Source organism: Lepidochelys kempii, chromosome 1 (genome assembly GCF_965140285.1).
Source record: "Lepidochelys kempii isolate rLepKem1 chromosome 1, rLepKem1.hap1, whole genome shotgun sequence".
Classification (NCBI taxonomy): domain Eukaryota; kingdom Metazoa; phylum Chordata; order Testudines; family Cheloniidae; genus Lepidochelys; species Lepidochelys kempii.
The window spans coordinates 877,763-902,510 of record NC_136380.1 but is presented as its reverse complement, the minus strand read 5'-3'; the positions used below and the strand labels follow the sequence as shown (position 1 = coordinate 902,510).

Here is a 24,748-nt window from a genome sequence, read left to right as displayed (position 1 = left end):
GAGGATGGCTCTAGACTGTTCTCAATGGTAGCAGATGACAGAACGAGGAGTAATGGTCTCAAGTTGCAGTGGGGGAGGTTTAGGTTGGATGTTAGGAAAAACTTTTTCACTAGGAGGGTGGTGAAACACTGGAATGCGTTGCCTAGGGAGGTGGTAGAATCTCCTTCCTTAGAGGTTTTTAAGGTCAGGCTTGACAAAGCCCTGGCTGGGATGATTTAGTTGGGGATCGGTCCTGCTTTGAGCAGGGGGTTGGACTAGATGACCTTCTGGGGTCCCTTCCAACCCTGATATTCTATGATTCTATGGCACCGCGGTGGGGCAGGGAATGGGCGTGGGGGTGGGGCCAGGGCAGGGCAGGCGGCACCGTGGCAGGGCAGGGGATGGGCGTGGGGGGTGTGGGACGTGGGCGTGGGGCCGTGGCAGGGCAGATGACACCGTGGCGGGGTAGGGGGTGGGCGTGGGGCCGTGGCAGGGCAGATGGCACCATGGTAGGGCAGGGGACGGGCATGGGGGGTGGGCATGGGGCCATGGCAGGGTGGGCGTGGGGCCGTGGCAGGAGCACACTTGGGCAGTCGTGGCATCGCTGGGTGAAGTCTCCTGTCCCCCCACAGGTCTGCCCGAGCCCGGCCGTGCTGCCCCCGCGGAACACGGTGGCCAGGGCGCGGCTGCCCGGATCTGGGCCCGGCGTGGGGCAGCATGGCGGGGGGGGAGAGCCTGCTGCGGGGCAAACCCTTCCACTGCCGGGAGTGGGCGCTGCAGCGGCTGGCACGGGGGCTGGCGTGGGACAGGCCGGGGGGCTGCTGCTCACGGGGGGCCGGCAGCGGTAAGACGGCGCTGTGCATGGAGCTGCTGTGGCCCACGTCGGAGCAGCGCCCCCAGGCTGCGCCCTGCACCCCCAGTAACTCCAGACTGCGCCCTGTACCCCCAGCGCCCCCAGACTGTGCCCTGCACCCCCAGCACCCCCTAGACTGTGCCCTGCACCCCTAGCGCCCCCCAACTGTGCCCTGTGCACCCAGCGCCCCCAGACTGTGCCCTGCACCCCCAGCGCCCCCAGACTGCGCCCTGTGCCCCCAGCACCCCCAGACTGTGCCCTGTACCCCCAGACTGTGCCCTGCACTCCCAGTAGCCCCCAGACTGCGCCCTGAGCCCCCAGCGCCCCAGACTGCGCCCTGCGCCCCCAGCACCCCCAGACTGTGCCCTGCACCCCCAGCGCCCCCCAACTGTGCCCTGTGCACCCAGCGCCCCCAGACTGCGCCCTGCACCCCCAGCGCCCCCAGACTGCGCCCTGTACCCCCAGACTGTGCCCTGCACTCCCAGTAGCCCCCAGACTCTGCCCTGAGCCCCCAGCGCCCCAGACTGCGCCCTGCGCCCCCAGCGCCCCCAGACTGTGCCCTGCACCCCCAGCGCCCCCTGACTGTGCCCTGTACCCCCAGACTGCACCCTGTACCCCCAGCGCCCTCAGACTGCGCCTCCAGCACTCCCAGACTGCGCCCTGTGTCCCCAGCACCCCCAGACTGCGCCCTGTACCCCCAGCACCCCCAGACTGTGCCCTGCGCCCCCAGCGCCCTCAGACTGTGCCCCCAGCACCTCCAGACTGTGCCCTGCACCCCCAGCGCCCCCAGCCTGCGCCCTGTGTCCCCAGCACCCCCAGACTGCACCCTGTACCCCCAGACTGAGCCCCCAGCACCCCCCAGACTGTGCCCTGTGCCCCCAGCGCCCCCAGACTGCCCCATGAGCCCCCCAGCACCCTGATACTCCCAAACCCCATGGCACACCTGTCCCCTTAGTACACCCGAGACCACGTGGTACCCTCTCTGCAGATCTGCCTGTGGGGCTGGGCTGGGCTGAGCCCCTGGGTGGTGGGGGGAGATGGGCCCCCATCCCTGAGCTGAAGAGGGCCAGTGAGGCCCAGTGAGGATGGGGGGGAGCTGTAGGGGAGTTCACATCATCTTGGGGGGGCAGAGACTCTCCCCAACCACATCTCGGGGGGCTGCCCCTGTAACCCCTCCTGTCGCCCTGGGGGTCTGGTCTCCCCTCTGACCCCTGGGTCTCCCCAGAGGCGACTGCTGCTGGTGGACACGGGCAGCACCCTGGGGGGCCAGCGCGTGACAGCCGGGGGGGCGCAGCGCCACCCACGCCCGGCTGCTGCCCCCCTGGCTGCTGCTCGTCTGCTTGGCCCGGCTGGGATGGGGGTGGGGGCTGGATTCAGATGGGGGCCGGCAGCACGCTGGGGGGGTGGCGGTTGCACACAGGGGGAGGCTGGTTGCACGCGGCGGGGGAGGCCTGTGGCACCCCCCGGCTGACCCCCCCCCCCGCCTGCCCCCAGGGTTCCGGCGGATCGGCCTGGACGACCTGCGGGGGGCGCCGGCGGTGTGGGGCCGGCAGCGATACGTCCTGGGCCGGCTGGAGCAGACCCACGAGACGGCCGCGATGCTCAACTAGATTGCTCACATCAAGAGCAATGGCTGCATCCTGTACCTGGAGCGGGTGCTGGACGGGGTGGCTGAAGGGTCGGTGGCGCTGCGGGAGACCCGCCACATCCCCGGCAGGCTCAACGGCCTCTACCTGTGGCTCTGCCAGCGCCTCGTCACTGCCGAGCTCTTCGCCCGCCTGCGGCCGCTGCTCAACATGCTGCTGGCTGCGCCCCGCCCGCTGCACCCCCACCAGCTCCACGCCACCCTCTGGGCGCGCCAGGCCGGCCCCAGACCCAGCTGGGAGGAGCTCCAGTGCCAGCTCGACAGACAGCCTGGCCACGCTGCTGCTGGACGGCCCAGGCGGCACCCGGATCCTCTTCCACGCCAGCTTCGCCGAGTGGCTGCTGGACGTGAAGTTCTGCACCCAGCGCTCCCTGTGCAGCGCGGCCGAGGGCCACGGCCTGCTGGCCATCAGCGCCGCCGGCCGCGCCCCCACGAGGTGCACGGCCTGGCCCCCCACCTGCTGGGCGCCGGCCTGCACCTGCCGCCCTGCCAGCTGGCGCTCTGGGTGGTGTGGCAGGACGTGCCCGTGGCCCACTGCCTGCAGGCTGACCTGCCGACACTGCCCCTGAGATGGAGGTGCTGCAGCTGCTGGTGCTGGCGGGGGCAGGCCTGGGCGAGCGGGAGGCCGGCGTGGGGGCCCTGCTGCACCAGGCGCTGGAGCGGGAGGACTCGGTCCGCATGCTGCTGGAGAACGGGGCCAGTGCCAGCCAGCGGGATGCCAACGGGTGCACCCGGCTGGCCAGTGCTGCCCACAGGTGGAGGCCCCTGACTGGCACGGGCAGACCCCGCTGACACTGGCCGCACACCAGGGCCACGCTAAGGTCCTGCACTGCCTGCTAGCCCATGGCGCCAATGTCAACCACGCTGACCGGAAGGGCTGGACAGCGCTGCGCTCGGCTGCCTGGGGTGGGCACGCCGAGACCGTGGCGGGCACGGACGTGGACAGCCAGGACACGGAGGACCGCACGGCGCTGTGGGCAGCCGCCTGGGGGAGCCACGAGGACATCGGGCGGATGCTGCTGGCGCACGGTGCCCAGGTGAACCGGGCCGACACCAAGGGGCGCACGGCCCTGATCGCTGCCGCCTGCATGGGGCGCCGTGAGATTGCGGAGCAGCTGCTCCGTTACGGCACCGACATCAACCACGCCGATGTGGACGGGCGCTCGGCCCTGTTCCTGGCGGCCCTGTGCGTGCCGGCCAGCCGCGGCCACCTCGAGATGGTGAGCCTGCTGCTGGAGCACGGGGCCGACATGGAGCCGGTGGACACCGTGGGGCGCAGCCCACTGCTGGCGGCCGCTGCCATGGGGCACGGCGCCGTGGTGCAGACCCTGCTGCTGTGGGGCGCGGCCACGGGTGCCGAGGACGGCGAGGGCCGGACAGCTCTGAGCCTGGCGGCTGCCCAGGGCAATCAGGACGTGGTGCGGGCCCTGCTGGAGCGCGGGTTGGACGAGAACCACCAGGACGCCATGGGCTGGAGCCCGCTACACCTGGCCGCCAGCGAGGGGCACGCGGGGGCCTGTGGGGCACTGGCCAAGCATGGCGCCCGCCTGGCCCAGTAGGACCGGGACGGCCGCACCCCCCTCCTCCTGGCAGCCCAGGGGGGCTGCGGCGAGTGCGTGCAGCTGGTGCTGGAGAGCGGCTCACCCGTGGATCACTGGGACCATGATGGGGGCACAGCGCTGGGCACGGCTGCACTGGGGGGGCACCGTGCCACAGCTCAGCTGCTGCTGCGCCACAGGGCCGCCCCCAACCTGCTGGATGCCAAGGGGCGGCCCCTGGCCTACCTGCTGGAGCTGCTCCTGGCAAGCGGCAGTGACCTGGAGGCGCGGGGTGCCCGGGTGCACGGTGCTGCACGTCTCCTGCTGGAGGGGCGGCTGGAGGCGGCGCGGGCTCTGGTGCACCACGGCGCCAATGTCAATGCGCCGGACACGGAGCGGCGCTCAGCCCTGCACTCGGCCGCCTGGCAGGGCCACGCCGGCACCGTGGCCTTCCTGCTGGAGTGTGGGGCCCACGTGGACCAGGCCTGCATCCAGGGCGCCACGGCGCTGGGCATCGCCGCCCAGGAGGGCCGTTGCGAGGTGGCGTGGGCGCCGCTGGAGAAGGGCGCCGACCCCACCCACACCGACCGGGACGGGCGCACGCCCAGCCCCGTGGCCGCCCGCCCGGGCCACGCCGCCATCCTGCACCTGCTGCAGAGCTCCCCGCTGGGCGCCTCCAGCCGCTCCTCCGGCAGCTCCGGCAGCAGCCCCCCGGCGGCCCCCCGCCCCCAGCCAGGGTCCCGGCTCGGCCTTGCCAGAGTCTGTGACCCAGCGTGGCCAGCTGCCCGACGCCTCCCTGCACGGCTCCCGTGTCTCCACCTGCCACTCGCTGGCCACGGCACAGACGGTGCCGGCCGGCCGCCCGACCTTCACCCAGCAGCTGCAGGCGCGGCCCCCCGGCCCCCAGGAACCCCCAGCCCCAGCCCCCAGGAGCCCCCAGCCGCAGGCCCGGCCCCCAGGAACCCCCAGCCCCCAGGAACCCCCAGCCCCAGCCCCCCAGCCCCGGCCCTGGCCCCCCGGCCCCCAGGAACCCCCAGCCCCAGCCCCCCAGCCCTGGCCCCAGCCCTCAGGAGCCCCCAGCTGCAGGCCCGGCCCCCAGGAACCCCCAGCCCCCAGGAACCCCCAGCCCCGGCCCCCCGGCCCCGGCCCCCAGGAACCCCAGGCCCTGGCCCCCAGGAACCCCCAGCCCCAAGAGCCCCCAGCCGCAGGCCCGGCCCCCCAGCCCCGGCCCCCAGGAACCCCCAGCCGCAGGCAGCCCGCCCAGGGCGGGAGGAGCCATCCCCCGAGTGGGACATCAAGCCCAACGGCCTCCTGCCCTGACCAGGCAGGGGCCGACGCGGCCCCTCCCTCTCACCTCCCTCGCCACGCCGGACCCCCAGCTGCGCCTCCAGCGAGCCGTCAAGCTGCGCTTCGAGGGGCCACCTGCTGCAGCGACCCCCGAAAGGAGACGCCGCTGTGAAGGTGAAGGGAGCAGGGCCACCCCCACAGGGGCTGGGGGGCGGGGGCAGCACCGGGCTGGGGGTCACAAGGGAGGGGCAGCACCGGGCTGGGTTATCTGTGGGGGCCCCTGGCAGCATCAGGAGCCGGTTCCAGCCAGGGGGCAGCTGTGCTGCTGGGGGGAGATTATTCTGGGTGGGGGCCGCAGGGGCCCCCCACCTCCATTGCCTTTGCAGGCAGAGCCACCCACGGAGAACAGCCCCATGGGCCGGAGACGAGGCCGAGCAGGGACAGGACCTGCAGCAGCTGCTGGCTGGCACAAGCTGCCATGGACTGGGGAGGAGGGCTGCACCCCAGGGCAGGGGGTCCTCGGCACAGATGGGGCGATGAGGCAGAGACTGCTCCCCTAAGCAAAATGAGGGGAGGGGCACTGGCAGGGCCGGGGGGAGCCCAGGGGGCTGCGGGTCGGGAGTGAGGGGCGCCGAGGGGCTGGGGGGAGCCTGGGGGGCTGCGGGTCGGGAGTGGGGGGGCCGGGGGGAGCCTGGGGGGCTGCGGGTCGGGAGTGGGGGGGCCGGGGGGAGCCCAGGGGCCTGCGGGTCAGGAGTGAGGGGCGCTGGGGGGAGCCCAGGGGGCTGCGGGTCAGGAGTGAGGGGCACCGGGGGGGCTGGGGGGAGCCCGGGGGGCTGCGGGTCGGGAGTGGGGGGGTGCTGGGGGGAGCCCAGGGGGCTGCGGGTTGGGAGTGAGGGGGTGCTGGGGGGAGCCCAGGGGGCTGCGGGTCGGGAGTGAGGGGCGCTGGGGGGCTGGGGGGAGCCCGGGGGGCTGCGGGTTGGGAGTGGGGGCGCTGGCTGTATTTCAAGGAATCCCTGTTGAGGTTACAGGGACAAACCATCCCGATGAGTCGAAAGAATAGTAAATATGGCAGGCGACCAGCTTGGCTTAATGGTGAAATCCTAGCGGATCTTAAACATAAAAAAGAAGCTTACAAGAAGTGGAAGGTTGGACTTATGACCAGGGAAGAGTATAAAAATATTGCTCGGGCATGTACGAATGAAATCAGGAGGGCCAAATCGCACCTGGAGCTGCAGCTAGCGAGAGACGTTAAGAGTAACAAGAAGGGTTTCTTCAGGTATGTTGGCAACAAGAAGAAAGCCAAGGAATGTGTGGGCCCCTTACTGAATGAGGGAGGCAACCTAGTGACAGAGGATGTGGAAAAAGCTAATGTACTCAATGCTTTTTTTGCCTCTGTTTTCACTAACAAGGTCAGCTCCCAGACTGCTGCGCTGGGCATCACAAAATGGGGAAGAGATGGCCAGCCCTCTGTGGAGATAGAGGCGGTTAGGGACTATTTAGAAAAGCTGGACGTGCACAAGTCCATGGGGCCGGACGAGTTGCATCCGAGAGTGCTGAAGGAATTGGCGGCTGTGATTGCAGAGCCACTGGCCATTATCTTTGAAAACTCGTGGCGAATGGGGGAAGTCCCGGATGACTGGAAAAAGGCTAATGTAGTGCCAATCTTTAAAAAAGGGTAGAAGGAGGATCCTGGGAACTACAGGCCAGTCAGCCTCACTTCAGTCCCTGGAAAAATCATGGAGCAGGTCCTCAAAGAATCAATCCTGAAGCACTTGCATGAGAGGAAAGTGATCAGGAACAGCCAGCATGGATTCACCAAGGGAAGGTCATGCCTGACTAATCTAATCGCCTTTTATGATGAGATTACTGGTTCTGTGGATGAAGGGAAAGCAGTGGATGTATTGTTTCTTGACTTTAGCAAAGCTTTTGACACGGTCTCCCACAGTATTCTTGTCAGCAAGTTAAGGAAGTATGGGCTGGATGAATGCACTACAAGGTGGGTAGAAAGCTGGCTAGATTGTCGGGCTCAACGGGTAGTGATCAATGGCTCCATGTCTAGTTGGCAGCCGGTATCAAGTGGAGTGCCCCAAGGGTCGGTCCTGGGGCCGGTTTTGTTCAATATCTTCATAAATGATCTGGAGGATGATGTGGATTGCACTCTCAGCAAATTTGCGGATGATACTAAACTGGGAGGAGTGGTAGATACGCTGGAGGGGAGGGATAGGATACAGAAAGACCTAGACAAATTGGAGGATTGGGCCAAAAGAAATCTGATGAGGTTCAATAAGGATAAGTGCAGGGTCCTGCACTTAGGACGGAAGAACCCAATGCACAGCTACAGACTAGGGACCGAATGGCTAGGCAGCAGTTTTGCGGAAAAGGACCTAGGGGTGACAGTGGACGAGAAGCTGGATATGAGTCAGCAGTGTGCCCTTGTTGCCAAGAAGGCCAATGGCATTTTGGGATGTATAAGTAGGGGCATAGCGAGCAGATCGAGGGACGTGATCGTTCCCCTCTATTCGACATTGGTGAGGCCTCATCTGGAGTCCTGTGTCCAGTTTTGGGCCCCACACTTCAAGAAGGATGTGGATAAATTGGAGAGAGTCCAGCGAAGGGCAACAAAAATGATTAGGGGAATGGAACACATGAGTTATGAGGAGAGGCTGAGGGAGCTGGGATTGTTTAGCCTGCAGAAGAGAAGAATGAGGGGGGATTTGATAGCTGCTTTCAACTACCTGAAAGGGGGTTCCAAAGAGGATGGCTCTAGACTGTTCTCAATGGTAGCAGATGACAGAACGAGGAGTAATGGTCTCAAGTTGCAGTGGGGGAGGTTTAGATTGGATATTAGGAAAAACTTTTTCACTAAGAGGGTGGTGAAACACTGGAATGCGTTACCTAGGGAGGTGGTAGAATCTCCTTCCTTAGAGGTTTTAAGGTCAGGCTTGACAAAGCCCTGGCTGGGATGATTTAACTGGGAATTGGTCCTGCTTTGAGCAGGGGGTGGGACTAGATGACCTTCTGGGGTCCCTTCCAACCCTGATATTCTATGATTCTATGATTCTATGGGGGAGCCCGGGGGGCTGCAGGTCGGGAGTGAGGGGCGCTGGGGGGCTGGGGGGAGCCCGGGGGGCTGCGGGTCGGGAGTGAGGGGCACCGGAGGAGCCGGGGGGAGCCCAGGGGGCTGCGGGTCGGGAGTGAGGGGCGCTGGGGGGAGCCCAGGGGGCTGCGGGTCGGGAGTGAGGGGCGCTGGGGGGCTGGGGGGAGCCCGGGGGGCTGCGGGTCGGGAGTGAGGGGCACCGGAGGAGCCGGGGGGAGCCCAGGGGGCTGCGGGTCGGGAGTGGGGGCGCTGGGGGAGCCAGGGGGAGCCCGGGAGGCTGCAGGTCGGGAGTGGGGGGGCTGGGGGGTTGTTATTTTGGCAGTGTCAGTGACTGGAAGCAGCCGCTGAAGCCAGGCCGGGGGGCTGGGGCCGTTTCGCCCCCTTCCTCTCCCCTCCTTGCCTGGGTCCTGCTCAATTGGGGGCTGTACCTGGTGCTGTTACAATGTCTCAGGAGGCTGTGGGCTGCACTTAATTTGCATATATTTGCATAACGATAATAAATACCCCCCACATTGCTCTGGCATGTTGGCACGGGAATGAGGGGGCCGAGGCAGCTGTGGGGCAGCTCCCCTGGTACCAGCCCCCTGGCTGGGGGTCCGTACGGAACCTGGGTTATTCTCAGCTTCTGCCCCGTGGGGCCAGAGGGCGTTGTGGGGTGGGGGGGCTGCACCCTGGGTGGGGGGCCAGAGCCCCCCAAGCCTCCCCTCCCTCAGCCCGCTGGGCACTCCCCGCCCCCCCCATGCAATGGGCTCATGGACCCCGAATCCCCCCTCTCCACGCAACAGGCCCATCAGCCCCGATTGCCCCCGGCTCGCGCCAGCCCCACGCGGGGGGCCTGGGCTCGAGTCAGGGCAGAGCACAGAGACAGACGCGTCACGGGGCCGGTGGGTTCGGCTGGCGCCCGAGGGTGACGGGGCAGGAACCGGCCGGAATGGGGGCCCAGCCCCAGGTGGCCGTTCGCAGGGGGGTGGGAGCCGGCTAGAGGCCCCTGGTGCTGGGGGAGCCAAGCTCTCTCCCGCTGGCCAGGTCACATCCCTGACCTGGCCCCTGCGCTGTCCCCATGTCGGCCCAGCTGTGCCCCCCTGGACGGGCCCCACGGCCGGGGGCAGCACGGGGAGTGGCCTGCAGGGTCTGGGGCCAGGCCCCTGGGAGCAGGGTCCCTCCCTGCCCGATGCTGCTGCGGGGACACAGGGTGGGGGGCCCACCTGGCAGGGGCCAGGAGCCGCCCAAAGGTTGGTGGGAGCCCAGGGTGGCCACCGCCTGCCCAGCCCCCTCCGCCACCATGGCCTGGACAGGCTGCTGGGGGGGACCCCGGAATGGGGAGGGGTGGGATGAGGAGCCCCAGGACCCCGGGGGGGAGCTGGGCCCTGGCTCTGAGTGCCCCCCCCCCGCTGTCCCATCACCGCCCCAGGCCAGGGGGAGCCCAAGCCCTGGTCACACCTGGCATTGCCCCACGCAGGGGCCCCGAGGGCAGGGGGGCTGCTGACCGGGCACCGACTCTTCCCTCCTGCCAGGTTCCAGGTACTGCCCCCAGACCCGGAGGCCTGGGCCTGCCCCCTGCTGCGCCCCAGGCCCCTCCGCCAGCCCCACACCGGCCCCCTGCGGGCAGCGCCCCTGCTTGTGTCCTCTGCACCCAGCGCCAGCCTGTGGGGGCAGCCTGGGAGCCCCCACACCAGCACCAGCAACCCCCTTCACCTGCTGGAAATGGGCCTTAAAGCGCTGGGACGCAGCCACCTCTGGGGTGGGGCGGGGGGGCTGGTTATACAGGGACCCCCTCGCCCGCCGCTGGGACAGGGCAGCCACCTCTGGGGTGGGGCGGGGGGGCTGGTTATACAGGGACCCCCTCGCCCACCGCTGGGACAGGGCAGCCACCTCTGGGGTGGGGCGGGGGGGCTGGTTATACAGGGACCCCCTCGCCCGCCGCTGGGACGCAGCCACCTCTGGGGTGGGGCGGGGGGGGGGCTGGTTATACAGGGACCCCCTCGCCCGCCGCTGGGACAGGGCAGCCACCTCTGGGGTGGGGCGGGGGGGGGCTGGTTATACAGGGACCCCCTCGCCCGCCGCTGGGACAGGGCAGCCACCTCTGGGGTGGGGCAGGGGGGCTGGTTATACAGGGACCCCCTCGCCCGCCGCTGGGACAGGGCAGCCACCTCTGGGGTGGGGCATGGGGGGCTGGTTATACAGGGACCCCCTCGCCCGCCGCTGCCCCCCTCCCTTTCTGCCCCCCACCTGCTGTGCCCCACCCCTGCAGCAGTGCCATGGGATGGGGCAGAGCTCCAGGCCAAGGTCTGGGCTCAGGGCCTGGCGCCGGCTGCAGCCCCCAAGCCGTGGGGCGGTGACGCGGTGACCCTGCCCGCCCCGCTCCGTTCGCCGGCACCCCCCGGGGGAATGCAGACCCTGTGCTGACAGGCCTGCACCGACGGGGGCCGGGAGACTGGCTGCAGCCCCACCCACTACCCCAGTGCCGTACCCACTGCACAACGGTCCCCACCGCCAGGTCCCCCCAGCCAGGCACCGAGCAGGCCCAGGGGGGTGACTAGCAGGGTCTGACACACACCCCCTGCCAGGGGCGCCAGCCACGTCCCCCCAGGGGGCACCCCAGGGCCGGGGCGCAGCCACGTCCCCCCAGGGGGCACCCCAGGGCCGGGGCGCAGCCACGTCCCCCCAGGGGGCACCCCAGGGCCGGGGGTGCTGGTCCTGGGCGAGCCCTGGGCTGTGGCCGTGAGGCAGGAGGGTGGGACTGGCCAGGGGAGGGGGCTGATGGAGCCAGTGGCTTTGTGACCTCACAGCCGGGCCCCATGCCCAGCTGGGGCCCCAGGCCTGGGCTCTCCGGGCAGGGCCAGTGCAGCCCCCACGCCGGCCCCTGAACATGGCGGACGGTGGGGCCTCGGCGCTGGACATCGGAGAGGCCGATACCAACTGGGCACTGATCAAAGACAAGGTGGGAGCAGGGCCGGTGTGGGGCGTGGGGTTCCGGGGGGTTCCTGCAGGGGGTCACATGCCCTGCCCCATGTCCACCCCGGGGGCAGCCCAGGCCAGGGCTAATCAGGGCTGGGAAGGGAGCCCCTGAGATGTGCTGCGACCACAGCACCCCTCCAGTGCTGGGGGTAGGCCCCAGAGCCGGCCGCATCTCCAGGCCGGGCCAGTCCCTGCACGACCCGCCCCCCACCCCACCCCAGAGCCGGCCGCATCTCCGGGCCGGGCCAGTCCCCGCACGACCCGTCCCCACCACGCCCCGCCCCAGAGCCGGCCGCATCTCCGGGCCGGGCCAGTCCCCGCACGACCCACCCCCCGCCCCGCCCCAGAGCCAGCCGCATCTCCGGGCCGGGCCAGTCCCCGCACGACCCGTCCCCACCACGCCCCGCCCCAGAGCCAGCCGCATCTCCGGGCCGGGCCAGTCGCCGCACGACCCACCCCCCACCCCGCCCCGCCCCAGAGCCGGCCGCATCTCCAGGCCGGGCCAGTCCCCGCACGACCCGCCCCCCGCCCCACCCCAGAGCCAGCCACAGCTCCGGGCTGGGCCAGTCCCCGCACGACCCGCCACCCGCCCCGCCCCGCCCCAGAGCCGGCCGGGCCAGTCCCCTCACGACCCGCCCCCCGCCCCACCCCAGAGCCGGCCGCATCTCCAGGCCGGGCCAGTCCCCGCACAACCCACCCCCCCGCCCCACCCCAGAGCCGGCCGCATCTCCAGGCCGGGCCAGTCCCCGCACAACCCGCCCCCCACCCCGCCACACCCCAGAGCTGGCCACAGCTCCGGGCCGGGCCAGTCCCCGCACGACCCGCCCCCCGCCCCACCCCAGAGCCAGCCACATCTCCGGGCAGGGCCAGTCCCCGCACGACCTGCCCCGCCCCAGAACCAGCCGCATCTCCGGGCCGGGCCAGTCGCCGCACGACCCGCCACCCACCCCACCCCACCCCACCCCAGAGCCAGCCGCATCTCCGGGCCAGGCCAGTCCCCGCACGACCCGCTCCGCCCCAGAGCCAGCCGCATCTCCGGGCCGGGCCAGTCGCCGCACGACCCGCCACCCGCCCCGCCCCACCCCAGAGCCAGCCACATCTCCGGGCCCGGCCAGTCGCCGCACGACCCGCCACCCGCCCCGCCCCACCCTAGAGCCAGCCGCATCTTCGGGCCGGGCCAGTCCCCACACGACCCGCCCCGCCCCCCCACCCCGCCCCAGAGCCGGCCGCATCTCCGGACCGGGCCAGTCCCTGCACGACCCGCCCCCCGCCCCGCCCCAGAGCCGGCCGCATCTCTGGGCCTGGCCAGTCCCTGCACAACCAGCCCCCCGCCCTGCCCCAGAGCCAGCCGCATCTCCGGGCGTGGCAAGTCCCTGCACAACCAGCCCCCTGCCCCACCCCAGAGCCAGCCGCATCTCTGGGCATGGCCAGTCTCTGCACAACCAGCCCCCTGCCCCACCCCAGAGCCAGCCGCATCTCCGTGCATGGCCAGTCCCTGCACAACCAGCCCCCCGCCCCACCCCAGAGCCAGCCGCATCTCCGTGCATGGCCAGTCCCTGCACAACCAGCCCCCCGCCCCACCCCAGAGCCAGCCGCATCTCCGTGCGTGGCCAGTCCCTGCACAACCAGCCCCCCGCCCCACCCCAGAGCCAGCCGCATCTCCAGGCCTGGCCAGTCCCCGCACAACCCGCCCCACCCCCCGCCCCACCCCAGAGCTGGCCGCAGCTGCGGGCCAGGCCAGTCCCTGCACAACCCGCCCGCCGCCCTGCCCCAGAGCCAGCCCCAGCTCCGGGCGTGGCCAGTCCCTGCACAACCAGCCCCCTGCCCCACGCTCCGGGCCAGGCCGGGGGGTTCAGCCATACGGCCTTCAGGCTGCACGTGGCTCGGTGGCCCATGGGGGGTCCCCGTCCCCAGCCCCTCTAAGCGCGCCGTCCCGCCAGGTGGTGGAGGAGTGCTTTGGCCCCGCCGTGGTGCCCGTGCCCTTCCTGGAGGACGCCGCGGCCTACGACCTGCTGAGCGTGCTGGTGAGGAGGCCGGGCCGGGCGGCTCGGCTGCTGGGGCGGGCCCGGCCCCTGGTGCCGGTGGGGGGGCTGCCACAGCTGGCAGAGCGGGGGGTGGAGCCGGCGGAGCTGGCGTGCTGCACGCAGGAATACAGCGCCCGGGCGCGGGGCGAGGCGCGCTACGAGGAGACGCGGCTGGTGGAGGGCGCCCCTTGCCACATCCGCCTGCAGCTGGCCAATGTGCACAAGAAGGTCGCCTTCCTGGCCCTGCGCCCCGGCCAGGTGGCCCTGCGCCCCGACCTGCCCTGGCTCCGGGGCCTGCGCAGCCTCTACCTCCTGCACGAGGTCTTCTGCTGCTCCGGCCTGGTGCTGGCCGTCACCCGGGGGCAGGCCCAGCACGCCCTGCACCTGCCGGGGCCCTGCCCCGTCGCCTTCGGCTGCCTCAAGTTCGGCCTCGGCCCCCACGGCCTCCTCGGGCCCCAGAAGCCCGTGGGCCCCGCGCTGCCCGCCAGGGTGGCCTGGCTCAAGCTGGCGTCGCTGGAGCCCCCGGTGCCTCCCACCAACAGCAGCCCCAAGGGCCAGAGCCCCTTCCGCCGGGCCTCCAGGAGAGGTAAGGGGGCTGGCGTGGGCAGAGGCCGGGAGGCGCTGGGGGGCCATGGGCCTTGGGGGGGGCCGTGGGGTTCATAGGGCCAGCCCCAGCCTTGGCCACCACCTGGGGACAGGTAACTGGGGGCTGTGGGCACTGGGGAGCCTTGGCCCTCACTCTGGGGCAGGCAGCACTGGACTGAGGCCAGCCCTGGGGGTCTCCTGGCTTGGGGGCTGGGGGGTCATGGGCAGACAGGCCCCAAACATTGACCCTGCCCGGTCTGGGGGACATCTGCCAATTTGGGAGGTCATTTAGGGCGGCCCATGGGTGGGGGATTCTGGGAGTCTCAGGGAGCCCCCTGCAGGTCCAGCCAGGGCAGCGTGACCCTGGGGCTCCGCGGTACCCCTCGGCAGCCTGGCTCAGCTCCCCTTAGCTCTGTGCCGGAGCGTGCCCAGCTAGTGCCCACCCTAGGGCAATAGGGACCCACAAGGGCACTGCAACGCCAGCCCCCTCTCTGTCCCCAGGGAAGTGGCCGTTCACCAGGAACCGCGCCCAGCCAGCCGCCCCCAGCCGCGGGGACCCGGACCGGCACGCCATGTCCCTGCCACTGCTGCAGAGCCTGAGCACCGAGTCCGAGAGCGACGGCTGAACCGGGCCCCAACCCGCCATGCAACACGGCATCTGCACTGAACCCAGCTGAGCGTCTGAGTCTCCTGGGGGGCTCCTGGCCAGGGCAGGGCTCTGGCCAGGGCAGGACCCAAGGCACAGCAGGGCCTAGGGCAGGGCAGGACTCAGGGCAGGGCGGGACCCAGCTCAGGGCTGGGCAGGGCTCGGCCCAGCTCAGGGCAGGGCAGGACCCAGGGCACGGCAGGGCAGGACCCAAGGCAGGGCAGGGCCAAGATCAGGGCTCAGGGCAGGGCAGGACCCAGGGCACGGCAGGGCAGGACCCAAGGCAGGGCAGGGCCGAGATCAGGGCTCAGGGCAGGGCATGGCAGGGCAAGACCCAGGGCTGGGCCGAGCTCAGGGCTGGGCAGGGCTCAGGGCAGGGCAGGGCAGGGCCAAGCTCAGGGCAGCGCAGGACCCAGGGCAGGGTGGGGCCGAGCTCAGGGCTGGGCAGGGCTCAGGGCAGGGCAGGACCCAGGGCAGGGTGGGACCGAGCTGAGGGCTCAGGGTAGGGCCGGGCAGGGCCCTAGGCCAATGTGTCGTCGTCGTCCCGCCCCCCCTCCCCCGCACACACACACACGGTGGGGGGGGGCTGCCCGTGGCAGCTCCCTCAGGCCAGGCCCTTTCCTCCCCGCCTGGCAGCCCCCCTTCAACCCCAGCTGCGGGGGAGGGCCCTGTGTCTGCCCTGGCGTTGCAGCAGCTGAGCCCACGGCTCTCATCTCCCCCTGCTGCCACAGGCCCCTTTCCCTGGGGCGGGGGGGTGGGGGGCCGCGGTCCCCAGCCCGGGCGACGCCGGCTGAGTCCGGTGCCCGTGGCCAGGCTGGGTGCATGGGGAGCCAGTCACCTTCCCGCTCCCAGCCTGGGGGTTAGCCAGGGCCGGCTCCAGGTTTGGCCGCCCCTGGAATTGTGCCCGGAGCCGGGCCTGGGGTGAGCCCGCTGCAGCAGTTACTCACCCTTGTAACCGGTGTTCTTCCAGATGTGCTGCTCACGTCCATTCCAATTCGGTGTGCGCGCCGCGTGCCCCGTCAGCGGAGAATTTTTACCCTAGCAGCACCCGGTGGGTCGGCCGTGGAGCCCCCTGGCGTGGCGCCTTCATGGCGCTGGATGTGTGCCCCAGCCGGCCCAGCACCCCCCCAGTTCCTTCTTGCCGGCTACTCCGACAGGGGGAGGGGGGCGGGTGTGCAATGGACGTGAGCAACACACCTCGAAGAACAACAGTTACAAAGGTAAGTAACCGTCTGTTCCTCTTCGAGCGCTTGCTCATATCGATTCCAATCAGGTGACTCCCAAGCCTTACCCAGGATCGGTGCCAGAACGAAGGTCGGAAGGAAGAGGTCCTGGTTGACGTGAAAGGCTGACGCTACCTTCGGGAAGAAGGGCAGGGTGAGGTCGCAGCTGTACCTGGTCTTTGTGCAACACCGTATATGGTGGTTCCCACAGGAGGGCTCTGAGCTCGGACTCACACCTCGCAGAGGTGATAGCCACAAGGGAGGCTGTCTTCCCGGAGAGGTACAGGAGCGAGCAGGTGGCCATTGGCTCAAACAGGGCCCCCATAAGCCTGGAGAGGACCAAGTTAAGGTCCCACGTGGGAACCGGTTGTCACACCTGCGGATACAGACAGTCCAGTCCCTTAAGGAATCTGCCGACCATAGGGTTGGAGAAGACCGAGTGACCATGTTGCCCCAAATGGAAAGCCCAAATGGCTGCCAGGTGCATCCTGATCGACGATACAGCCAAACCTTGTTGTTTTAAGGACAGGAGGGAATCCGGGATGAAAGGCACCGAAGTCTGCAGCGGGGGCGTGCCGTTTGGAGCACACCAGCAGGAAAACAGTTTCCCTTTGGCCAGGTACATGGCTCGGGTGGAGGGTTTCCTGCTACCTAGCGGTACCTGCTGCACCGAGGGTGAGCAGAGCAGCTCTGACCGAGTTAGCCATGCAACATCCACGCCGTGAGGTGGAGAGATTGCAGGTTGGGGTGACAGAGGCGGCCATGGTCTTGTGAGATCAGGTTCAGCCACAGCAGGAGTGTGATCAGAGCGTCTACCAGTAACTCCAGAAGCGTGGTATACCAGTGCTGCCTGGGACGTGCCGGGGCGACCAGAATCAGGCGTGCTCTGTCCCTGCGTAACTTGAGCAGGACCCTGTGGACTAGCGGGAACGGAGGGAAGGTCTTTCCACGGAAGTAGGAAGGCGTCTGATAGGGAACCCAGGGAACGTCCCTGGAGAGAACAGAACACTTGGCACTTCCGATTGTTGCGCGAGGTGAACAGGTCGATCTGGGGAAACCCCCACCTCAGGGAGATGGAGTGGATGACATCTGGGCGAACCGACCACTCGTGAGACTGGAAGGACCTGCTGAGGCGATCCGCCACCGTGTTCTGAACCCCCCAGAAAAACGACACCACCAGATGGATCAAGTGGGCTATGCAGAACTCCCACAGGCGAATGGCTTCCTGACAGAGGGGGGATGACCGGGCTCCCCCTTGCTTGCTGATGTAGAACACGGCCGTGGTGTTGTCTGTGAGGACCGGCACACAACGGCCATGTAGGTGCCTGCGAAACGCCTGACGCACCAAGCACACTGCCATCAGCTCTCGCACATTGATGTGAAGAGATAGCTCGGATGTGGTCCATAAACCCTGCGTTCGGAGGTCCCCGAGTGGGTGCCTGTGACGAAGTGTGACTGTTCTTAACATTTCCTCTGAATATTGTGGGGGTGCCTCAGTTTCCCCTATGCAATTCTTAAGTATCTACGTAGTGGGGTAAGGATGTATGATCGTTGCAAAGCCCTAGAGGGCAGGTGTGTGCAGGGGTCTGGACACAGAGAATGGCCAACACCCTGTTTCCTGGCAACTGATGGCCTGGGCCCTTCCCCCCTGCAAGGTGAGAGCTAAAGGGTTGGAGAACAAAGGAATCAGGTGACTTCCTGGCCCGGGGAAAGGGACAAAGCCCAGAGGAGGAGGGGCTGGGGGGAGTTTCAGTTGGGGGCTGGCTGGAGACATGGAGTGAAGGGCAGACGGGGTTGTCTGGCTCATTGCCCCCCAAAATGGACCCAGCTGAGGGGTCCTGTTCTCTGCACCTACAAGCTCTGTGTTAGACCATGCTCCTGTCGTCTAATAAACCTTCTGTTTTACTGGCGGGCTGAGAGTCACGTCTGCCTGTGGAGTTGGGGGGCAGGACCCTCTGGCTTCCCCAGGACCCCGCCTGGGCAGACTCGCTGTGGGAAGCGCACGGAGGGGCAGAGGAGGCTGAAGGCTCCAAGGTCAGACCCAGGAAGGTGGAAGCCGGGTAAGCTGTGTGTCCTGCAGACAGGCTGCTCACAGGAAGGCGACGGCCCCAGAGTCCTGACTGGCTTCATGGGGAGCAGCTCCAGAGCATCGCCCAGGGACTCCGTGACAGTGCCCCACCCCAGAGATGACGCATCTGTAACTAGGGACAAGGAGGGTTGTGGGGCGTGAAATGGTACCCCTTCGCACACTAACTTGGGGTCCAACCACCAGTGGAAGGAGGTTAAAACCGCTTCTGAGACAGTGACCACCATGCTCAAGCTGACTCTACCTAGCCGATATACTGTTGGCAGCCAGGCCTGAAGTGGGCAAAGCTGAAGTCTGGCATACCTGGCTACGTACACGCATGAAGCCATGTGCCCCAGAAGGCTCGGGCATGTCTTTACTGTTGAAGTCGGGAAGTGTTGAAGGCTGTGGACGATGTTCGCCAGCGACTGAAAGCGGGCGTCCGGTAGGAGAGCTTGGGCGAGTCTGGAGTCTAAGACTGCTAGCAAGAGATGTGAAGAGTAACAAGAAGGGTTTCTTCAGGTATGTAAGCAACAAGAAGAAAGTCAAGGAAAGTGTGGGCCCCTTACTGAATGAGGGAGGCAACCTAGTGACAGAGGATGTGGGAAAAGCTAATGTACTCAATGCTTTTTTTGCCTCTGTCTTCACAAACAAGGTCAGCTCCCAGACTACTGCACTGGGCAGCACAGCATGGGGAGGAGGTGACCAGCCCTCTGTGGAGAAAGAAGTGGTTCGGGACTATTTAGAAAAGCTGGACAAGCACAAGTCCATGAGGCCGGACGCGTTGCATCCGAGAGTGCTAAAGGAGTTGGCAGATGACATATGACCAGGGAAGAGTATAAAAATATTGCTCGGGCATGTAGGAATGATATCAGGAGGGCCAAATCGCACCTGGAGCTGCAGCTAGCCAGAGATGTCAAGAGTAACAAGAAGGGTTTCTTCAGGTATGTTGGCAACAAGAAGAAAGCCAAGGAATGTGTGGGCCCCTTACTGAATGAGGGAGGCAACCTAGTGACAGAGGATGTGGAAAAAGCTAATGTACTCAATGCTTTTTTTGCCTCTGTTTTCACTAACAAGGTCAGCTCCCAGACTGCTGCGCTGGGCATCACAAAATGCGGAAGAGATGGCCAGCCCTCTGTGGAGATAGAGGCGGTTAGGGACTATTTAGAAAAGCTGGACGTGCACAAGTCCATGGGGCCGGACGAGTTGCATCCGAGAGTGCTGAAGGAGTTGGCGGCTGTGATTGCAGAGCCATTGGCCATTATCTTTGAAAACTCGTGGCAAACCACGCGCTATCTCAGAGTAAACCGGGGAAGTCCCGGATGACTTCGGAAAAAGGCTAATGTAGTGCCAATCTTTAAAAAAGGGAAGAGGAAGATCCTGGGAACTACAGGCCAGTCAGCCTCACCTCAGTCCCTGGAAAAATCATGGAGCAGGTCCTCAAAGAATCAATCCTGAAGCACTTGCATGAGAGGAAAGTGATCAGGAACAGCCAGCATGGATTCACCAAGGGAAAGGTCATGCTGACTAATCTAATCGCCTTTTATGATGAGATTACTGCTTCTGTGGATGAAGGGAAAGCAGTGGATGTATTGTTTCTTGACTTTAGCAAAGCTTTTGACACGGTCTCCCATAGTATTCTTGTCACCAAGTTAAGGAAGTATGGGCTGGATGAATGCACTATAAGGTGGTAGAAAGCTGGCTAGATTGTCGGGTTCAACGGGTGGTGATCAATGGCTCATGTCTAGTTGGCAGCCGGTATCAAGTGGAGTGCCCCAGGGGTCGGTCCTGGGGCCGGTTTTATTCAATATCTTCATAAATGATCTGGAGGATGGTGTGGATTGCACTCTCAGCAAATTTGCGGATGATACTAAACTGGGAGGAGTGGTAGATATGCTAGAGGGGAGGGATAGGATACAGAAGGACCTAGACCAATTGAAGATTGGGCCAAAAGGAATCTGATGAGGTTCAATAAGGATAAGTGCAGGGTCCTGCACTTAGGACGGAAGAACCCAATGCACAGCTACAGACTAGGGACCGAATGGCTAGGCAGCAGTTCTGCGGAAAAGGACCTAGGGTGACAGTGACGAGAAGCTGGATAGGAGTCAGCAGTGTGCCCTTGTTGCCAAGAAGGCCAATGGCATTTTGGGATGTATAAGTAGGGCATAGCGAGCAGATCGAGGGACGTGATCGTTCCCCTCTATTCGACATTGGTGAGCCTCATCTGGAGTACTGTGTCCAGTTTTGGGCCCCACACTCAAGAAGGATGTGGATAAATTGGAGAGAGTCCAGCGAAGGGCAACAAAAATGATTAGGGGACTGGAACACATGACTTATGAGGAGAGGCTGAGGGAGGTGGGATTGTTTAGCCTGCAGAAGAGAAGAATGAGGGGGGATTTGACAGCTGCTTTCAACTACCTGAAAGGGGGTTCCAAAGAGGATGGCTCTAGACTGTTCTAAATGGTAGCAGATGACAGAACGAGGAGTAATGGGTCTCAAGTTGCAGTGGGGGAGGTTTAGATTGGATATTAGGAAAAACTTTTTCACTAAGAGGGTGGTGAAACACTGGAATGCGTTACCTAGGGAGGTGGTAGAATCTCCTCCTTAGAGGTTTTTAAAGGTCAGGCTTGACAAAGCCCTGGCTGGGATGATTTAACTGGGAATTGGTCCTGCTTCGAGCAGGGGGTTGGACTAGATGACCTTCTGGGGTCCCTTCTCAACCCTGATATTCTATGATTGTATGATTCTATGTGATTGCAGAGCCATTGGCCATCATCTTTGAAAACTCATGGCAATCCGGGGAAGTCCAGACAACTGGAAAAAGGCAATGTAGGGCTCATCTTTAAAAAAGGGAAGGAGGAGGATCCTGGGAACTACAGGCCAGTCAGCCTCACCTCAGTCCCTGCAAAAATCATGGAGCAGGTCCCCAATTCTGAAGCACCTAGAGGAGAGGAAAGTGATCGGAACAGTCAGCATGGATTCACCAAGGGCAAGTCATGCCTGACTAATTAATTGCCTTCTATGATGAGATACTGGCTCTGTGGATGAGGGGAAAGCAGTGGACGTGTTGTTCCTTGACTTTAGCAAGCTTTTGACATTGTCTCCCACAGTATTCTTGCCAGCAAGTTAAAGAAGTATGGGCTGGATGAATGGACGGACTATAAGGTGGATAGAAAGTTGGCTAGATTGTCGGGCTCAATGGGTAGTGATCAATGGCTCCATGTCTAGCTGGAAGCCAGTATCAAGCGAGTGCCCCAAGGGTCAGTCCTGGGGCCAGTTTTGTTCAATATCTTCATAAATGATCTTGAGGATGGTGTGGATGGCACCCTCAGCAAGTTTGCTGATGACACCAAACTGAGAGGAGAGGTAGATACACTGGAGGGTAGGGATAGGATACAGAGGGATCTAGACAAATTAGAGCATTGGGCCAAAAGAAATTTGATGAGGTTCAACAAGGACAAGTGCAGGGTCCTGCACTTAGGACGGAAGAACCCAATGCACCGCTACTGACTAGGGACCGAATGGCTCGGCAGCAGTTCTGCAGAAAAGGACCTAGGGGTTACAGTGGACGAGAAGCTGGATAGGAGTCAACAGTGTGCCCTTGTTGCCAAGAAGACCAATGGCATTTTGGGATGTATAAGTAGGGGCATTGCCAGCAGATCGAGGGACGTGATCGTTCCCCTCTAGTCGACATTGTGAGGCCTCATCTGGAGTACTGTGTCCAGTTTTGGGCCCCACACTACAGGAAGGATGTGGAAAAATTGGAAAGAGTCCCGCGGAGGGCAACAAAAATGATTAGGGGACTGGAGCACATGACTTATGAGAGGCTGAGGGAACTGGGATTGTTTAGTCTGCGGAAGAGAAGAATGAGGGGGGATTTGATAGCTGCTTTCAACTACCTGAAAGGGCGTTCCAAAGAGGATGGATCTAAACAGTCTCAGTGGGGAAGAGGACAGGACAAGGAGTAATGGTCTCAAGTTGCAGTGGGGGAGGTTTAGTTGGATATTAGGAAAACCTTTTCACTAGGAGGGTGGTGAAACACTGGAATGTGTTACCTAGGGAGGTGGTGGAATCTCCTTCCGTAGAGGTTTTTAAGGCCCGGCTTGACAAAGCCCTGGCTGGGATGATTTAATTGGGGATTGGTCCTGCTTTGAGTAGGGGGTTGGACTAGATGACCTCCTGAGGTCCCTTCCAAACCTGATATTCTATGATTCTATGACTGCCCCAATAAACTCTATTCTCTGGGTTGGTTCCAGAGACAATTTTTCGGTGTTGAGCAGGAGGCCCAGCTGATGGAACATGTCTGTGGTAAGTCGAACGTGGGATTGTACTTGGTCCCCTGGTGCGGCCCCGAATAAGCCAGTCGTCGAGATACGGAAACACTTGGATCCACTGTTGATGAAGGGAGGCTGACACAATGGCCACATGCTTGGTGAACACCCTGGGAGTCGTGGACAGGCCGAAGGGAAGGACAGTAAATTGGTAGTGTTCGTGATTGACCACAAAGCGAAGGAAACATCTGTGCGCTGGATGAATTGCTATGTGGAAGTACGCGTCCTTCATGTCGAGGGCAGCGTACCAGTCTCCAGGATCCAGGGAAGGACTAATGGTCCCCAGTTAAACTATGCAGAACTTCAACTTTACCATGAATTTGTTGAGTCTGCGCAGATCTAGGATGGGTCGAAGCCCGCCTTGGCCTTGGGGATTAGGAAGTAATGGGAGTAAAAACCCCTGCCCCTTAGCTCCCTTGGAACCTCCTCGATCGCTCCCATGGTCAGGAGCATTTGGACCGCCTGTTTCAGAGTAGCAGCCGTGTTAGTCTGTATCCACAAAAAGAAAAGGAGGACTTGTAAGGAGTTGCTTGTGAGAAGGGTCCCTGAAGAGGGATGGGGAGGGAGGATGGGAGGGAGGGGAGAAAGAAAACTGAAGAGAATATCCCTTTTCCACGTGCGAAGAACCCAATGGTCTGAAGTTATACGGCACCATGCACAGTGGAAATAGGAGAGACGATTCGAAATGGAGGGGAAAGATCCTGGATAGTCGGGCGCACCTTCAAAAGTTTTGCTTCGGCCCCGCCGGTGGTTTGGGAGGGCCCCGATTCTGACCGGGTTGGTGGCCGGCAGATCTCTTCCTACCTCCTCGCCCGCACCATCTATAGAAGTCCTGCCTCGGTTGAGGATGGGGGGGTAGGACCGTTGAGGCTGCGGCTCGAAGGGTCTGCGCTGGGTAATTGGCGTGTGCATTCCAGGGAGCGCATGGTAGCCCTGGAATCTTTCAGGCTCTGTAGTCTAGAGTCCGTTTTGTCCGAAAACAGGCCCTGCCCATCAAATGGAAGGTCCTGCAGAGTCTGTTGTAGCTCTGGCGGCAAGGCAGACCTGCAGCCATGGGATGCGTTGCATGGCTGTGCCCGATGCAAGGGTCCTAGCCGCAGCGTCTACCACATCTAAGGAGGCCGGCAAGGAGGTCCTAGCCCCCTTTTTGCCCTCTTCCACTAAGGCCCCAAACTCAGCCCTGGATTCCTGAGGAACTAACTCCTTAAATTTCAACAAGGAGCTCCATGATTATAGTCATAACGGCCAGGAGCACCTGTTGGTTCACGACCCTGAGCTATAGCCCCCCTGAGGAGTAAATCTTGCGCCCGAACAAATCGAGACGTCTGGTGTCTTTCGATTTGGGTGCCAGAGCCTGTTGACCATGCTGCTCCCTTTCATTCACCGAGGCCACCACTAGTGAACAGGGCTGAGAGTGAGTATAAAGATACTCATACAACTTGGAGGGGACAAAGTATTTCCTCTCCACTCCTCTGGCCGTCGGTGGGATGGAGGCAGGGGTTTGCCAGATTGTCTTGCCATTGGTCTGGGATGGTGCAGATAATGGGCAAAGCCACTCGGATGGGGCCTCCGCTGAAAGGATGTCCACCACTGAGTCCTCCAACTCCACTGCCTCCTCAGCTGGGAGGTTCATATTACATGCCACCCTACGTAGAAGGTCTTGGTGGGCATGAAGGTCTATCGGGGGAGGACCCGAGATTGTTGTCCCTGCCACTGCCTCTTCTGGAGAGGACGAGAAGGATGCCACAGGGGCCAGGGGATCCTGTGGCAGAACCTGCTGTGAAGGGTCCTGTTGCCCAGGATCCGCTACACTGGGGTCTGGGGCCTGCACTAGGGTAGGTGCAGTCGCTTCCCTACCCCACGGAGGAGAACGACTTATGGTGGCCTCTGGTACCTGGGGTTCTCAGTGGGCTGAGCGGGAGGCCCCTGACGGCACTCCTTGGGCTTGGTGGTACGCCCACGGGTCCAGAAGGACCATTGTGAAAGCTCCTGATTAGGGTCTAGGCCTTCCTCCTGCCAGTGACCCACATCACCCTCGCCGTGGCTTGGAGCAGGGTAGGCTGAGCGCGAGCTGCCCTTGGACTGTGACGACCATGAGGCAGAGCGCGAGGGCCAAGGTGGTGAGGAGCGTGCCTGCGTCGACTCTCCGGGGCGTGGTGCGGATCGGTACCGGGTCGCGGGAGAGTGGTGCTGGGATTGAGATCGGTGCCGATGACCAGGCTGGTACCTGGATCCAGATCTGGACCATGACGACGACCGCCTGCGGGAGCGGTGCCGTGTTTGCACGCGCGGCGATGGCGGACCTATTAGGGTTGGCTTGCCCCTAGACGGTACCGCACGAGTCGGAGGCGGTGCAGTGGTCTGCGATGATGCCGGCTCTGTGAGGGCGATGAGCTCTCGCGCCGCTGCGAACGTCTCCGGCGTTGACGGAAGCTGGGGCTCAACCACGGTCCGGGTCGGGGAGCCTGTGCGCACCGGACTCAACAGCTCCTCTCTCGGTGCCAGAGTCAACGGCGC

General features: G+C 64.4%; 1 protein-coding gene and 1 pseudogene across 1 annotated transcript; both read left to right on the top strand.

Moving 5' to 3' along the window:
• The first annotated feature begins 696 nt into the window (after positions 1–696).
• Positions 697–9,381, top strand: LOC144930424 (uncharacterized; annotated as a pseudogene).
• Positions 9,382–11,268: 1,887 nt separating this feature from the next.
• C1H11orf42 (chromosome 1 C11orf42 homolog) lies at positions 11,269–14,592 on the top strand. Its single transcript, XM_078852200.1, has 3 exons — positions 11,269–11,340; positions 13,298–13,967; positions 14,468–14,592. Exons 1-3 carry the CDS (start codon positions 11,269–11,271, stop codon positions 14,590–14,592), a joined length of 867 nt encoding a protein of 288 aa, XP_078708326.1.
• Positions 14,593–24,748: the final 10,156 nt, after the last annotated feature.